The sequence below is a fragment of the Myxocyprinus asiaticus genome, chromosome 25 (genome assembly GCF_019703515.2).
Source record: "Myxocyprinus asiaticus isolate MX2 ecotype Aquarium Trade chromosome 25, UBuf_Myxa_2, whole genome shotgun sequence".
In the NCBI taxonomy this organism is placed as follows: domain Eukaryota; kingdom Metazoa; phylum Chordata; class Actinopteri; order Cypriniformes; family Catostomidae; genus Myxocyprinus; species Myxocyprinus asiaticus.
In genome coordinates this window covers 25,016,173-25,031,955 of record NC_059368.1, presented here as the reverse complement: position 1 = coordinate 25,031,955, position 15,783 = coordinate 25,016,173, and the positions used below count along the sequence as shown (strand labels likewise).

Sequence of the window (15,783 nt, the reverse complement as noted above, 5' to 3'; positions counted from 1 at the left end):
CCCTTAAAAACAATAGTATAAGAGATTTTTATTCAACTGAAAATAGTTTTTTGAAAAAGAGAGAACTACCATATATGTCAACCCAGACTGATTTTGCACTTGTCCCTCTCTCATTCATTGCCTCACAGCTGTAACTCCCTGCATCCCGTAGCGTCACAGAGACCAGGTTGAGGGTGGCTGTTCGCACATGGGATATAGGCTCAGTCAGGAGGTGGGATGCTTGCTGCACTGATGGTTGCTTGGCACATGCAAGAGGAAAGAATACACAAAGCTGACTGTGCAATTTAGGAGAGATATTTGTCCCCTAAAATTCAGGGACAATTTTATGAGAGCATATTTTTTTTGGTAACACTTTACAATAAGGTTCTATTTGTTAACTTTAGTAAATACATTAAGTATCATGAATTAGCAATGAACAATATGTTTAAAGCATTATTAATCTTGGTTAATGTTAAAGGTGCAGACCCTGCATCAGTGTGGAGTGGCATGAAACAACTTATGAATTACAGGACTCCTGCCTACAACCCTGTGGTGGACCAACAACTGGCTGACAACCTGAATGTGTTCTACTGTAGATTTGAACACCCCACACCCACTCTGACCTTCACTTCACACAAACACCAACACCTTCTACAACCCCCCTCCTCCCCCCTCCTGCTACTCAACCTGCACTTAAGATCTGTGGAGATGATGTGTGCTGTGTCTTTCAAAAACAAAGAATAAGGAAAGCACAGGGCCCAGATGGCATTTCACCTGCATGTCTTAGACCCTGTGCTAACAAGCTGGCCCCCATCTTCACACAGATCTTCAATAGATCACTGGAGCAGTGTGAAGTCCCATGCTGCTTCAAATGTTCCACTATAATCCCCATCCTAAAGAAACCAAAAATCACAGGACTTAATGACTACAGACCTTTCGCCCTGACGTCTGTGGTCATGAAGTCATTTGAGAGACTGGTGTTGGCCCACCTGAAGGACATCACTGGACCCTTTCTAGATCTCCTTCAATTTGCTTATTAAGCAAACAGGTCTGTGGATGATGCAGTCAACATTGGATTGCATCATATCCTGCAACATCTGGACAGACCAGGGACATATGCAAGGATCCTTTTTGTGGACTTCAGTTCAGCTTTCAACACCATCTTCCCATCTATTCTCCAGACTAAATTACACCAACTCTCTGTTCCCACGTCTATCTGTGTTGGTTAAATATAAGAAAGACTAAACTGTGTATTGCACATAGTTAATGCTCAATGGGGCAATTTAACTGTTCATGAGATGGATAGCCTGAGGGAAAAAACTGTTCCTGTGACTGACGGTTCTGGTGCTCAGAGCTCTGAAGTGTCGGCCAGAAGGAAACAGTTCAAAAAGGTAGGGGGCAGGGTGAGTGGGGTCCAGAGTGATTTTTCCAGCCTTTTTCCTCACTCTGGAAGTGTATTAGTTCTTGAAGGGGGGCAGGGGGCAACCAATAATCCTCTCAGCAGTCTGAACTGTCCATTGTATTCTTCTGATGTCTGATTTCATAGCTGAAACAAACCAGACAGTTATTGAAGTGCAGAGGACAGACTCAATGACTGCTGAGTAAAACTGTATCAGCAGCGCCTGTGGCAGGTTGAATTTCCTCAGCTGGCGAAGGAAGTACAACCTCTGCTGGGCCTTTTTCACAATGGAGTCAATGTGGGTCTCCCACTTCAGGTCCTGTGAGATGGTAATGCCCAGGAACCTGAATGACTCCACTGCTGCCACAGTGCTGTTTAGAATGGTGAGGGGGGTCAGTGTTGGGGTGTTTCTCCTAAAGTCCACAATCATCTCCACTGTTTTGAGTGTGTTCAGCTCAATGTTGTTTCGACTGCACCAGACAGCCAGCTGTTCAACCTCCCTAATATATGCAGTCTCATTGTCATCTCGGATGAGGCCGATGACAGTGGTGTCATCTGCAAACTTCAGGAGCTTGACAGAGGGGTCCTTGGCAATGCAGTCATTGGTGTAGAGGGAGAAGAGTAGTGGGGAGAGCACACATCCATGGGGGGCACCAGTGTTGATTGTACAGGTGCTAGAAGTGAGTTTCCCCTGTCTCACAAGCTGCTGCCTGTCCGTCAGAAAGCTGGTAATCCACTGACATAGACATGGGAACAGAGAGTTGGTGTAATTTATTCTGGAGTATAGTTGGGATGATGGTGTTGAAAGCTGAACTGAAGTCCACAAAAAGGATTCTTGCATATGTCTCTGGTCTGTCCAGATGTTGCAGGATATGATGCAATCCTATGTTGACTGCATCATCCACAGACCTGTTTGCTCAATAAGCAAACTGAAGGGGATCTAGAAAGGGTCCAGTGATGTTCTTCAGGTGGGCCAACACCAGTCTCTCAAATGATTTCATGACCACAGACGTCAGGGCGACAGGTCTGTAGTCATTAAGTCCTGTGATTTTTGGTTTCTTTGGGACAGGAATAATGATTGAGCATTTGAAGCAGCATGGGACTTCACACTGCTCCAGTGATCTATTGAAGATCTGTGTGAAAATGGGGGCCAGCTGGTTAGCACAGGATCGAAGACACGCTGGTGAGACGCCATCTGGGCCTGAAGACTTCCTCTTCTTTTGTTTCTGAAAGACGCGGCTCACGTCATCTTCACAGATCTTAATTGTAGGTTGAGTAACAGGAGGGGGGTTGCAGGAGGTGTTGGTGTTTGTGTGAAGTGAAGGTCAGAGTGGGTGTGGGGTGTGAGATTGGGCCTTTCAAATCTGCAGTAGAACACATTCAGGTCATCAGCCAGAGTTGTTTCATGCCACTCCACACTGATGCAGGGTCGTTAGCTGAAAACTTGTTTTTCCGCTTCTCAGAGCATCTTCTTTTAGCAACTCTGATTTCCCTGTTCAGTGTGTTCCTGGCCTGATTGTACACGACTTTGAACCACAAAGCACTGCAAAGGGTGGTGCGAACTGCCAGACACATCATCGGAGGTGAGCTTCCCTCCCTCCAGGAAATATATACAAGGCGGTGTGTGAAAAAAGCTCGGAGGATCATCAGAGACTCCAGCCATCCGAGCCATGGGCTGTTCTCACTGCTACCATCAGGTAGGCGATATCGCAGCATCAGGACCCGCACCAGCCGACTTCATGATAGCTTCTTCCCCCAAGCAATCAGACTTCTGAACTCTTGATCTCCCACGATCAAAATACATCAGCACTGCACTTTGTTAACCTTACTCTTATATCTCACACCGGACTGTCATAAATTATATTATTATTATTATATTATGTTCTCTCTTAACAACTGACTATCAACCGACAGCCTGAATGTCAATACAGTACAATACTGTACATTCTATATATATATATATATATATATATATATATATATATATATATATATATATATATACTTTTTTTATATATATTTTTATTTTTCATTTTTATTGAATAATGTGTATCTATATAGTAAAAAAATAAAAATAAAAAAAACAGCGTATTGTATACTGTACAGTGTATGTTATTATTTGTATATTGTTGAGTGTAATTATGTGTATATCAGATGTTTAAATTGTGCTGTGTTAATTTGATGTTATTGTAAATTGGTATATGTCTCATCACTGTCACGACTGCTATGTTGATCGGAACTGCACCCAAGAATTTCACACACCATTGCACTTGTGTATATGGCTGTGTGACAATAAAGTGATTTGATTTGATTTGATTTGACTTTATCCCCACCCCTGTAAGCATCCTCTTTGGCCTGACGAAGCTGCCTGAGCTCTGCTGTAAACCACGGTTTGTCATTGTTGAACTTTAAATAAGTCCTAATAGGAATGCACATATCCTCACAGAAACTGATATATGATGTAACAGTATCTGTGAGCTCATCCAGGTCTGTGGCTGCAGCCTCAAAAACACTGCAGTCTGTGCAATCAAAGCAGGCTTGTAGTTCCCAGCTCTGCTTCATTGGTCCATCTCTTTACAGTCCTTACTACTGGCTTGGATGATTTTAATTTCTGCCTGTAGGTTGGAAGAAGATGAACCAGACAGTGATCAGAGAGTCCCAAAGCTGCTCTAGGGACAGAGCGATATGCATCCTTTATTGTTGTGTAACAATGATCCAGTATGTTCCTGTCTCTGGTGGGGCATGTGATTTTATGTTTGTATTTGGGCAGTTCACATGTGAGATTTGCTTTGTTAAAATCCCCAAGAATAATAATATCTGAGTCTGGGTATTGTTGTTCCATGTCTGTGATTTGATCAGCCAGCTGTTGCACACGCGTTTGGTGCGATATACACACTCACCAGAATAAACGAGGAAAACTAGAAAGGCTTACAGTTAATAAAGAGTGCTTCCAAATTAGGACAGCACATCCTCTTTAATGTTGTTACATCTGTACACCAACTTTCATTGATATAAAAGCATGTTCCACCGCCTCTCGTTTTCCCCGTTATCTCTGCAATGCGATCCGCTCTGAGCAGCTGGAAGCCCGGTTCATGTAACGCGCTGTCCGGAATGGCTTCACTCAGCCAGGTTTCTGTGAAGCACAAGGCAGCAGAGGTTGAAAAGTCCTTGTTTGTGTGAGTGAGGAAATGTAGTTCATCCATTTTGTTAGGAAGAGAGCGGAGATTCGCTAAGTGAATACTCGACAGCGCTGTTCGAAATCCATGCCAATGAAGTTTGACCAGCGCATTGGCTCGTCTCCCTCGCCTGCGTCTCTTGAACAGCAGAGCTGCGCCTCCAACTAAAATGTCTAGCAAAATGTCTGAAAATTCAAAAACTGGGAAAAGACTGTATGGTACATGCTGTCGAATGTTCAGCAGTTCGTCTCTGTTAAAACTGACTGGAAAAGATTACTAAACATAGGACAAACAAACAAAAACAACAAAAGATCTGAGGAGCTCCACACCAAGGCAGCCATCCGCGGCGCCATCATGATGATATGTGTGTGTGTGTGTGTGTGTGTGTGTGTGTGTGTGTGTGTGTATGTATATATATATATATATATATATATATATATATATATATATATATATATATATATATATATACATACACACATATATATACATATATATATATATATATTGTCTATTGTGTATTCTATATATACTTTTTTCTTTTCAATATTTATCTATTTTTAATTAAATTATAATTATTTTTTAAAAGTCTTGTTGCTGTTTTTGTATTGTTGTGTACTGGAAGCTCCTGTCACCAAGACAAATTCCTTGTAGGTGTAAGCATACTTGGCAATAAAGCTCATTCTGATTCTGATTCTGACATAAGATTCAGAAACCCTTGTTATTAATGACACCTGTGGCTGTTAAGTGAACTGCAGCCAGCTACATGTTGTTCGTGCTCACGCTCGTGCACACAATCCATAGGGACGCGAGAGACTGAGCATCAGCCAAAACAATGACGTAACGTACAAAAGACTGAACGTGATCCACCGGCATCATGCTGACAGATGAGGTAGCATAATTAAAATGACACATTTATGATTATTTACTACAAACTTTGAGACTAAACTAAAACTACTCATCAACTTACATAGCATACTGATACACACATACAGCTACATACTACCGAACTATACCAGACAGTTTACTGTTGCACTATTGTATGTTTTGTATGTCATAAATTGTACTACGATCAAGAAACCAGCGTATTTGCTTAAATTTATCCTGTATACCTGACTTTTAGTGTAAGAATATCATTGAAATTATTTGAAAGTTACGAAGCAAGATAGCTTGTAATTCGTCAGCGTTAGCAGGCAAGATAAAGTTAGCTAAAATTACACAGATCAATCCTTATGGCACTATATTTCTCATGCTTTGCAGTTATGTAAGCTACCTGTCCAATAAGAAGAACGCCAATTCAGGGTCGGTTTTGATCCCCAAAACCGAACGAAGGTCCCTCCAAGAATCAAATGCCCTGCCGATGTTCACTCTAGTTTCCATGATCACATTCCCGCTTAACCAGACGGGATTCAGTAGATAAATGTATTTGATTTTTTATTTTTTTGCTTACTCGGGGTTTGCAAGAGAAGCACTGAGGCAAGGCTCTCGGGAGCGTGCATAAACGTCACATCCTTTGGCACCCTTCGCATGAAAATCAGTCTACAGGCTTTAATAGGCAAACTAGGAAGTCCGGGAAGGTCTAATTTTTTAAGTTACATTACAAGCCGTTCAAACATTGGCAAAAAAAAAGGCGAATATTACATGAAAATTGTTACATACTGCACCTTTGATTTATTAAAATAAAATTATTCATTGGTATGTTCCTGTTAGTTCATAATGCATTAAGTCATGTTAACGTATACAACTTTTAATTGTAAAAAATGTATTAGTGTAGTTGCTGTAAAAGTACTGTTCATTGTTAGTTCATGTAAACAAATGTAGTTAACAAATATAAACTTATTGTAAAGTGCTACAATTTTTCAACTTTTTGTTTCTAACATAACACACATTTTTTTGTCATTTTGTGTCAAATACTTCAGGTAAATCAATTAACTGAGTAGTCAGAAACCCAGAACTAGAGAAACCTAGAACAGAAAAATTTGAAATATATAAAATGTTAGATAACATAAAAAACTGAGGATCTCAATACATTTCAGATATCTGGAGCTTATCTTTTAACACTTTTGGTGACCTTTTTGCAACGAGCCCTGATTAACTTCTGCCCCTCTGAGGCTGTCTGTATGTGCAGGTGTGGCCATTGCTACAGTATAATCTTCACATAAAACCAAACAGCATCTTTTATCTCTCAGATCTAAAACAGTTTCAGATGCCAGTAAAGTCTAAATACAAGACCGCAGATATTTACATTTACTCTTATGAGATGTACCTTAAACCAAACTAGATCTAGTGTGCCCCTGAGCAACAACCTTTCAGTTCATACTCAATCCATATCACTGAACTGGTCACGAGAACACATGACCAAGTAAGCATATTAAGTGGTGATTAATGTATACTCATACCTATGACGTGTGCTTTACTTTTGTAAACATTTATATTACTCGACCGAAACTGGTGCTATGTGTAATAATGCCTGGAATATGTATAAAGGCATGTGTTGTGGTCTCTGAGACCATCATAGCGTACCACAGGTGTGCTCAGGTAAACAGGTGAGAGAATGTTTGTGAGAGGGCTCTTACCACTCCACTTGGAGACTTCCACTTGATTGTGATGTCACTGTTGACATTTGAGGTGGAGCAGGATAGGGAGAGCTTTTCCCCTTGGGTGAGCAGCATTCTTTGAGGCTGACCCAGTGTGATCAGAGGTGGTGCATCTGGAACTAAAAGCAAAGAAGCACATGCATTGTATCAAAGCAGCAGGGACCCAGCAGGAAAGGAAGAGCAAGGTAAAGTGGGGTATCATGGACATGCACATGTCTGTCGTGGTCCTACTCCGTTGTCATACAGTGTCCCCAAATAGTATTTGGACACTTAAGCCAGACTTAAAAAATGTTTACATTTCATTGGGTCACACTTTAATTCACAGTGTTTGCATTACTGTGCATTTACATAAATAGGTACTAAGTAATATTAATGAACTACATGTACATACTGTGTACCTATTTTGTTCAACTGCATATACCGTAATTACACTTTGTTATAGTTATTTAAGTAGTATCATTATAGTAAGTAAATAATTTTAGTAACATGTAATTTGTGTAACACAGACACTGTAAAATAAAGTGTTACTATTCAATGCATAAGATATAATAATACTGAACCAAACTGAGTTGAAATTATGCTAAACCTTTTCTTGGGACTAACTTCACTTTTCTCAGCCAATTTTGCAATTACTATTACATGGATAGTTCGCCCATAAATGAAAATTCTTTCATCATTTATTCATCTCACGTTGTTCCAAACCCATATGACTATATATATATATATATATATATATATACATTTACCAAGAACTTTATTAGGAACACTGTGGTCCTAATAAAGTGCCCAACATGGTGCGTTATGTATTCTGAGATGCTATTCTGCTCACTACAATTGAACAGAGGGGTTATCTGAGTTACCGTAGCCTTTCTGTCAGCTCGAACAAGTCTAGCCATTCTCTGTTGACCACTCTCATCAAGACGTTTCCGTCCTCAGAACTGCTGCGCACTGGATTTTTGTTTTGTTTTTGGCACCATTCCGAGTAAACTCAAGAGGCTGTTGTGCATGAAAATCTCAAACCAGCCCTTCTGGCACCAAAAAACATGCCACGGTCGAAATCACTGAGATCACATTTTTTTCCCATTCTGATGGTTGATGTGAATATTAACTGAAGCTCCTGACCGGTATCTGCATGATTTTATGCACTGCACTGCTGCCACATGATTGGCTGATTAGATAATCACATGAATAAGTAAGTGTATAGGTGTTCCTAATTAAGTGCTCAGTGAGCGTATTTATATGATCTTTCTTTTTTGCAACTCAAACAAGATGTTTTGCAATGGAAAAAAAAGATGCAATGAAACTGAATGGTGACTGAGTCTAACATTCTTCCTTACATGTCCTTTTGTGTTGCGTGGAAGACAGAAAGTCTTATGGGTTGGGAACAACATGAGGGTGAGTAATTGTTGACAGAATTTTCATTTTTGGGTGAAGGAGCCCTTTAACCAACTGGTGTCGAGATCATTTTTATTCTATGTATATGTAGAAAGTCAGTTCTTCTCAAGTTCACATAGGTGTGCTAGCAGAGTAACCATAGTTCATATCATTAACTATGGACATATTTTACTAAGTTTGATTTAAAACTTGAAAATGTGCTAATTTAATTTTGAGCAGCATAGCTATTGTTTTACAACAACCTTTTATGTTTTGCTTGAGTGCTTTTTTTTATTTTATTTTTTTTATAAATGCCACTGGTTTGATAAATATATTTGTATCTAATGACAATCAAACATTTAACACTTAAGCCAGAAAACAAGTCTGGCTTAAGTGTTCAAATTTTTTTGGGGCCACTGTATTTTTAAATGTCTCTCATTCTCTTTCTCTCACCGAGGCGGACATTAAGTTGATATTCTCCAGATTTAACTGTGGCTCCTGCCAAAGTTCCGACGCAGATATAACATCCCTCAAAGTGCTTCCTAACATCTTCCAATGCCACACCCGTCTCAATGCTGGATGAATATCGCAGACTGTTAGGCAGGGGCCGTCCGTCGCATTTCTCCAGGTGCAAGTCTGACATATTGGGGTCCGTCGGCAAGCATGGGATTGTGGCTGTGTGTCCTTCTCTCGCAACAATGTCAAACACGATGCCCCTCCTGAAGGGATTTTCAGGATCTGCTGAGAGGAATGCTAAATCAAAAACCAATGAAACACAACCAAGGGGCTTAGATTATGACATTACAGCTCAGAGCAAGAGAAAGAGTGCCACAGAAAGAGAGAAAGTGAAGGTTCAAAACTACCCAACATCACACCCAGAGTTATTGGTTTGAGAACTCTTGATCTGATGAGGCCAAAAGCAAAAACTTCCAAGTCTCAATTGGAAGGGTTTTTTATATTCACATACATACTTGAAAGGAAAATATATAGAGAGAGAGGTATAAAGAGAGGTCATGCTGGTATATTTTCAGTCAAGAGAGCCGTTTGTGAAGATTTAGGAGACTAAGTAAAGACAAAGTTTTTTGCACAATATGAAACTACACAGGGTGATCAGAAATGCTGGTGTATAGAAAGAGAGGGAGAGTGAGAGAGAAAGACAAAGAAACACAGCATGGAAAGTGTTAGCAAGAACTACAAGAACATGCAAACACACTTAAAGGTGCAGACATATACAGTTGAAACTGAAAGTGTGGTAACTGGTAACAGTGGAAATTTCTAAGCAAACTGCAAAGCCATAACCAAAGTTATAACCAAAATTGTCTCTCTCAGACTATGATCTGTCCTTTGACAGACAGGTTTGGCTCAACTATTCTCAGATTCAAAGAAAACTATATTCAGAGAAGAAGAAAAAAGTAAGCAAGTTTTCTCAGCTTCAGTGTTGGCGTAGTTACTGCAGTTTGGCATTATAGGGCTGTAGTTCTGTATCTCTGTTCTACCTCTATCTAGACATGCACAGACTATTGCTAACAGGCATGCACACGCCATTATGATGACCTAGTAAACACAGAATATCCTGTAATATGCACTTATAAGAGACACAGAGGAGGTGTCCAGATAATTACATGTACTGCCCTACAGACATGTCACTCAAATGCACAGAAGGCCAACTTACCTTTAACATATACATAGATGGAGCTCTTTTCATCAGATCTCTCCTCCTGACATGAATATTTGCCCATGTGTAGTGGGCCGGCTTTGGTCACTTTAAGAATTGTCAGTTGGCCCTCATGTTCCCACTTCAGTGTCCGTGATGGACGATCTTCTCGCAGCCAGCGCACCGAACTGTTGCTCTGGCAACGCAAGCTGAAGTCACCATTCAGTGGAACTATGAGCCAGGGTCCATCCGGAGTGATAGTGGGTCTGGACCTTCCTGAGTGGAGAAAAATAAATAAAAATAAAATAACTGTAAATAGAGCAGCCACAGGTATAGGATAAATAAGTTTAATATTTGACAAACTGACAAAAAAGTAGATTATTTTAAGGCACATGCAACGTAGGGTTAACATATGAAGGGATTTCTCGGACCAAAAATATGCCATTTTAACCACTACTCGCTGTGGTATTAGAAAGGTTTGCCACCGCAAATGAAGGGTTGCAGCAAAGAGTATTTTAGTCAGTGTTCATGTGGTAACCCTGCAGTCTGCATTGCCTTTTGTTAAATAAAACACTCCATGATCTCGACTTGCCAGGATAAAATATTGTTGGTTTTGTCTCGAATATCTCGAACATATCAAGTGCATACACACACACACTGATATACACACAAATCAAAGCCCTCTGAAGTTACATAAATGGCAGTTAAGGGTGTTAAAATATACAGTTTCTCAACTCAACAAATCCAAAAACTCTTGTGTTCAAAGTTCCTCTCCAACAATTTCTTTAGAAATGACAATTTGACTTGAGACAATTTTGCAGAACCTCCTTAAAAAAAAACTTCTCCCTTCAGTCGTTTTAGCTTCAGGCATCTTGGCTGCTCCAAGCATCATTCTCCATTGAATGTGCTGTATTGCCCTATACAACTACAGAATTTTAAGGATGTTTGTTAATGATATGTAAGTCTTGAAAATAAATCTGTCCATGAATACATAATTTTTCAAGTGCACTATGAACTAACAGTAGCCATTCTTGTCTCCCTGCATGTCAGGGGGAAATGGAAGGAATAAGTGAAGAAGAGATTAAACTAAGAAAGGAAAAAGAGGGAAAACACAGTAAATCATTATCATGAGAAAAGAAAACAAAAGCTGGTAGTTAAAATACTTATCATCAAATTTTTTCAGTGTGCATTACACATGATGAAGTTCACCATGGCATATCAACCCCAAAGCAAATGGCATATTTCCTAATGAGTAAATCTGATTGTTATTACATATAACGAGAGAGAGTAAACAGGGAGCAAAGGCAAGTAAACACCTGGTTTGGCAGGTAAAGGAATGCATGGATATTCAAGGATTATAGTAGTGGGCTGATATGTTTACTCTTGGTTCCTGGTAACTGGCGAATACTGTGTTTTAAGTTGCCATTGCTTACTGCAGGTGGTTTTGATGGATGTAGGCTTTCGTTATGGGCCTTTAGTTGAGGATTGGGACCCCTATCATAAAAAAGTACTGTTTAGATTTCCCATTTTCCCATTTGCAACTATATTGGAAAATTATTTATAAGGGAATATATACACATTGTAGTCTTCAAAATTTATACTTAAAAACTAACATTTTTGCATTGTTTATCTATGTATTTAAATGGTGACTAAGAATATGTCTAAAAAAACAAATTCTGAGAATATGAGGGAAAAAAAGGAGTTTGGAGGGGGGTACTCTATGGCTAGTTGCTTCAGGCTAAAATGAGATAATCTCATAAAAACTTCAACTATGGTTTAGCCTGATGGGTAGCTTGCTTCAATGCAACCGTCACTCTATGGCATGTAAACGGCATCTGTGAGGTCAGGTTCTCTACCAGAGAAGAACACAACAACAGCCGTGCATGTATACTTGGCTTTTCCAGTCCAAACATCTTCTCAGTTCTCAGTCAGTTTTAGAAGCACCAATGTAAATCCTTTACCATATACAATTAAAGTGACCAAAAAGACCAATTAGCACAATTTACATTTTCTCTGGAAAAAATGTAAAGGTCAAGAGACCTTTTATGTTAAATACACTTATTACCTATTCTGAGTTGTTTAACAGAGGTGATGAAATGGGCTGGAGTGTTTAATAATGTTGCTTGATAAGGATGCCAGGATGCGAGGACATTAACCAAACTCTAAATGTTTAGGTATACTTTGTTCTTCTGTGTTCCAGGTCATCTTACATACAGCCGAGTGCTCAGCCTTTCAAAGTATACTCTTCTGACAGCAAGCAAATACAAATGTGTTTGGTGCATGTGCCGTCCTAGACTGTAAAGGAGTTACACCTTTACAGTCAACAGCAGGTGCATGCGCCGACGATGAGCACATATGAGGACTGTCTGTGTTTCAAGAAAATCAGGCCCGCACACAGACAGTCTGCGCACATAGTGCTCATGACGCAAAATTTTTATCATGCATACTGTGTGCATTCCGATCAGTAATGAGGACAGCCGAAGTTAAGATTGATCCCCATAGATCATCCATATCCTTCAGTGGTTACATTTATAACTAAAAGAATAATTGGGAATTAAACAATTAACTTTTTGGTTTCCTGAGTTGATGATGTTACATCGGGGGGCGTGGCAGAGCTCAATTCACAAGCACCCATTAGAAGAGCAACGGTGAGGAAAATTTCATAGAAATCTGAGATAAATTTTATGATTATAAAAATTAAAAATTTGACTTAATGTTTGTAAATGTTACATATAATGATCTATAATGTGAAACTGTTTCAAACAATGCAGAAAGTTATTCCAAATAATTTTAAGTTATTTTCATTAGAATCATTTTCCCTCTGCCCCACTATACCAGAGGCATATTGACAAAGTGGGACTGGGTGATATTGATAAAGTACTGATAAAGACTTTTTGTGTGTGTGTGTGTGTGTGTGTGTGTCGTGGATGTGCATATTTTCTTAAGTTTTCTATTCATCTTTGAGCCTATAAACTGCTGCGGAATCCACCACTCTATCCCCCCTCCGTCAATGTTTGCGGGAGGAGCACTGAACGGGAGACAGTGATATAAACACGGAGTAGTCCATTGCAAGGTTATAGAAGAACAGGCCACTTCAACCACCCCCCTCTCTGACGACTGACTTAAGTTGATTTAACAAGTGGATATTTGAATCTGAATGTAAGCCTATGCTGAAAACAAAGTAAGTTCCATAAACTATATTCAAGCACACGTCCCGGTCAAGAGTGTTTAACAGAGAGACAAAATGAAGGGTCCCACTTTACCAGTATTGCCTGCCCAAAAATCTCGGATATGGTCAAAAGACAGTCTCAAAGGTTCTTCTTTCTCGTGTTTAGTAGCCTGTTTCTTATTGCTTTTGACTAAGGTAGGAGACATTCTAACCTTTCTAAAGAAGTATAATGTCAGATAATATGCAGGTTTTCGATCATAATGAAAAGTGCAAGGAAAATGAAAATGTCCAAATATACCACTTTACCGATAATCACCCTATGCATACTATGGGCATAACTATAATATTTTCAGTATGAGTATAAGTAGGCTATTTACTGTTAACTAAGGTTTGAACAATTGTGTTCTCGTGGTTCTTATCTGAAAGCCCGCAGCGCTGTGTTTGGAAATAAAACCCAGACGCGCAACAGTCACTTGAGCGCTGTAGCCCTCTGGCGTTACAAAGTTGTTCTTCAGATTGTCTTCATGTGTAAACAACAAAGTTACAGGATTGCTCTAAACCTGATCATTTGAAAGCATTATAATGGTTTATTTAAAAAGATCGCTTGAGTTGGGTTACCCAATCGGTTGAGTCACCCTGCATTCTCCAGGCACAATGACGAATATGAGGAATTTAAAATAAGGGAGAAGAAGAAGAAAAAAAGTCAAGCTGTAGCATGCGAAACAACTTCTAATAGCTTACAAGCATAAAATAAATAAATAAATAAATTGCCGATCATTTACATATCACAGTTGTCATTGTTGATAAGGACTATACAATATCAGCAACTGCAAAACTCATATCAATAACCTACGTAACTCTGTACTATTTAAAGTTAATAATATCAATATACGAGTGTTTTTTGATAGTCCACACTTTTTCCTGAATACTTTTCGCCGCGCGCTCCTGCGCCTAAGACTGGCACGCGCGAGCCAGCGTGATTAATTATTGAGAGAAGCGCGCGAGGATAAGCTATACTTTACATTCTCACCTGCAGCTCTCCGGATCAATATCTTGTTTCAGTGATCGGTTCCTGTAACCGCTTAAATTGTCAGCCCACAGAGCCATCACATTGTCTCCATATGCTAAGTGAGGGAGATAGGATTCACTGGGGTTATCAGTGGAAATTCTCATGCTTACATAGTTGTTACATATTCATCTTTAAAGACTGTGGCGCATTCAGGAGTTCTGCAGTAACAGAATGAGCTCTAATGAGGTGCGAAAACTCATTACGATAAAGGGAATGTGATATATTCATGATGAGGGAAAACAACAGCCTCCGTGAGACCACGCATATCTCAGGTAGTTTATGTTTACACTCAGTAGCCTATTATGCTTTTATGAAGACCCTACATTACACAAGAAGCACCAGGTCCATGAAATTACGGTCTGCAAGACAAACAGAAACAGTTTTACTTTTACTTTGATTAATAAATGTAATAATAGGCTAATTCATGACGGCTGCCTCACATCCCGTCCAATTTAAAAGGTGTATACACAGCAAGTGCAGTACATCCCTATTCTCTTTAACAAAGAATAACTTTCTGTACTCATTCATCTTTGCCTTAAAAGCAATTTGAGTAGCCTATATAAAGGAACAATAAATGATACAACTAGCGTCCTACCTGGTTGGACGATTAACTGTAACAAAACAGTAAACAGAACGCAGTGATATTCCATTGTTATAATTCCATCTATCTCATGTGTGCGCGAGTCCGCTTGGTACTGATACTGTCTCGAGCTCTGTAAACCCGCGGAACGGTCGCCAGTGCAGCGAGAACTCCCGTCTTAAAGGGCCAGCGTTGTTTTCTACCTCACTCTGCACACGAAGTCATGCGGAACGACGTGTTCAGATGCTCATAAACATGGGCGGGGACGGAGAGGTAACATCGACAGTAATAGTTGAAGTCATACCTGAGAAGCACAGGACAAGTGCTACTGGGTTGGAAACTTCACACAGGGCTTATCAAATGAGAAATTTAAAGTTGATAAACAAAAACATGATTCTGGCTATATTGGTTTCTCGGTATAAAGATTGGAAATGAGTTAATTATCTAATGGACTAAATCAAAAGTGTGAAGATTTATAAGAGGCCTTCAAATTCAGTAAAAGCTCTTATGGATAATAATGTCTGATAACACTGTCCTGGCAACGCATAGGCTAGTAAATTCATGACACACACAGAAAAAGATTTTATAAATATGGACATGGCCTCAAGGGAACCCTTTTATGGAATATGCAGGGGCGTAGATTCCAGGGTGTGGGGGGCGGGGGTAAGGTAACCTCCCAATAATTAAAACAAGTAGCCTAAGTAGTACCCCCTTTTTATGCCCTTGTCTGTATGATCAGAACAGAAAAATCCCAGTTGCAATTTCTTTCCATCTGGCAAAGATGAT

The 15,783-nt window shown here is 39.6% G+C and overlaps 1 protein-coding gene across 3 annotated transcripts in view; it reads right to left on the bottom strand.

Annotated features, from left to right (window-relative positions):
- Positions 1 to 15,199, bottom strand: part of LOC127416228 (mast/stem cell growth factor receptor kita-like) — a 44,602-nt gene extending 29,403 nt beyond the window's left edge. The window contains exons 1-5 of one of the 3 annotated variants that reach the window (XM_051655461.1): positions 15,013 to 15,199; positions 10,198 to 10,455; positions 8,979 to 9,278; positions 7,131 to 7,270; positions 70 to 238 (exon numbers count right to left, since the gene is read on the bottom strand). In XM_051655461.1, the coding sequence (XP_051511421.1) occupies positions 70 to 238; positions 7,131 to 7,270; positions 8,979 to 9,278; positions 10,198 to 10,455; positions 15,013 to 15,067 (922 nt within the window). In that variant the 5' untranslated portion in view covers positions 15,068 to 15,199. The remainder of the gene's footprint in view (positions 1 to 69; positions 239 to 7,130; positions 7,271 to 8,978; positions 9,279 to 10,197; positions 10,456 to 15,012) is intronic. The other 2 variants (XM_051655462.1, XM_051655463.1) reach the window with 2 other exon arrangements.
- Between the last annotated feature and the right edge of the window lie 584 nt (positions 15,200 to 15,783).